General features: G+C 50.5%; 1 protein-coding gene across 1 annotated transcript in view; it reads left to right on the plus strand.

Annotated features, from left to right (window-relative positions):
• The window catches only part of pex5lb (peroxisomal biogenesis factor 5-like b), a 16,348-nt gene that overhangs the window by 7,153 nt on the left and 8,028 nt on the right, over window positions 1–1,167 (plus strand). Inside the window, exon 4 of the mRNA XM_008402651.2 lies at window positions 262–382. Coding sequence (XP_008400873.1) covers window positions 262–382 — 121 coding nt within the window. The remainder of the gene's footprint in view (window positions 1–261; window positions 383–1,167) is intronic.

The following is a 1,167-nucleotide window of genomic DNA, read 5'->3' on the forward strand; positions in this document are numbered from 1 at the left end:
TCAGTTGGAGGTTCTGGACCCGGCTGGAGGTTCTGGACCCAGCTGGAGGTTCTGGACCCAGCTGGAGGTTCTGGACCCGGCTGAAGGTTCTGGTTCATCCTGAGGCTCAGCAGCTTCATTTAGTTAAAAGCTTTGAAGTCCGCCAGTCGTCATGACGACACCTTAATCTGAGCTTTTACTTTAATGAGAACTTCCTGTTTTAGCTCACAGATCACGCTGAGGTCAGAGGTCAGGATCTGCTCTCTCTGCTTGTCTTCCCAGTCAGCCTGTCCTCTCCTCTGGACAAGTGGGACGAGATGGACCTGGACCTGGAGGACGGGGGACGGCGCAGACGCTGCCAGGCCAGATGCACCTCCCACCACTCCTCCAGCGAGTTGCTATGGTAACCGACCCGCCTCAAGCCAGACCCGTGAAGCGGCAGCCGACCGTTCCGGCTGGTTCTTCTCTGGGTTCTGGTTCGACCCGGTTCTCTCCTCAGATTTATTTACAGGACGCTGGTTAATTCCAGCAGCAGCCTGTAGGGGCAGCAGAGCTGACCTGTAGTTCCAGCAGCAGCCTGCGGGGGGCAGTAACTATGGAGAGCACCAACACTGAGTAGCTTTTCATCAAAGTGGTTCCAGAGAAGAAGCCGACATGTTTGCTGTCAGCTCCATGCTGTTCTTTTGTGTTTCTGATGTTTTCATGCATCAACCATGTTGCTGATGCATTAGGGTTAAACCTAACATGGTGGAAAAGGTTTATGTGTTGCTAAAGCTAACATGATGTAAACATTGTGTCGCTAAAGCTAACATGATGTAAACATTGTGTCGCTAAAGCTAACATGACGTAAACGTTTTGCTTGATCTTCCTTTGTTCTTTCCTTCAGCCATGTGGATGTTAAAAATAAAAATTAGATTTTAAACACTCACCTGGTCGATTGGAGGTCGATTGGAGGTCGATTGGAGGTCGATTGGAGGTCGATTGGAGGTTGATTGGAGGTCGATTGGAGGTCGATTGGAGGTTGATTGGAGGTCGATTGGAGGTCGATTGGAGGTCGATTGGAGGTTGATTGGAGGTTGGAGGTCGATTGGAGGTTGATTGGAGGTTTGAGGTCGATTGGAGGTTGATTGGAGGTTGGAGGTCGATTGGAGGTCGATTGGAGGTTGATTGGAGGTCGATTGGAGGTTG

This window comes from Poecilia reticulata, unplaced genomic scaffold (assembly GCF_000633615.1).
Source record: "Poecilia reticulata strain Guanapo unplaced genomic scaffold, Guppy_female_1.0+MT scaffold_249, whole genome shotgun sequence".
Lineage (NCBI taxonomy): Eukaryota > Metazoa > Chordata > Actinopteri > Cyprinodontiformes > Poeciliidae > Poecilia > Poecilia reticulata.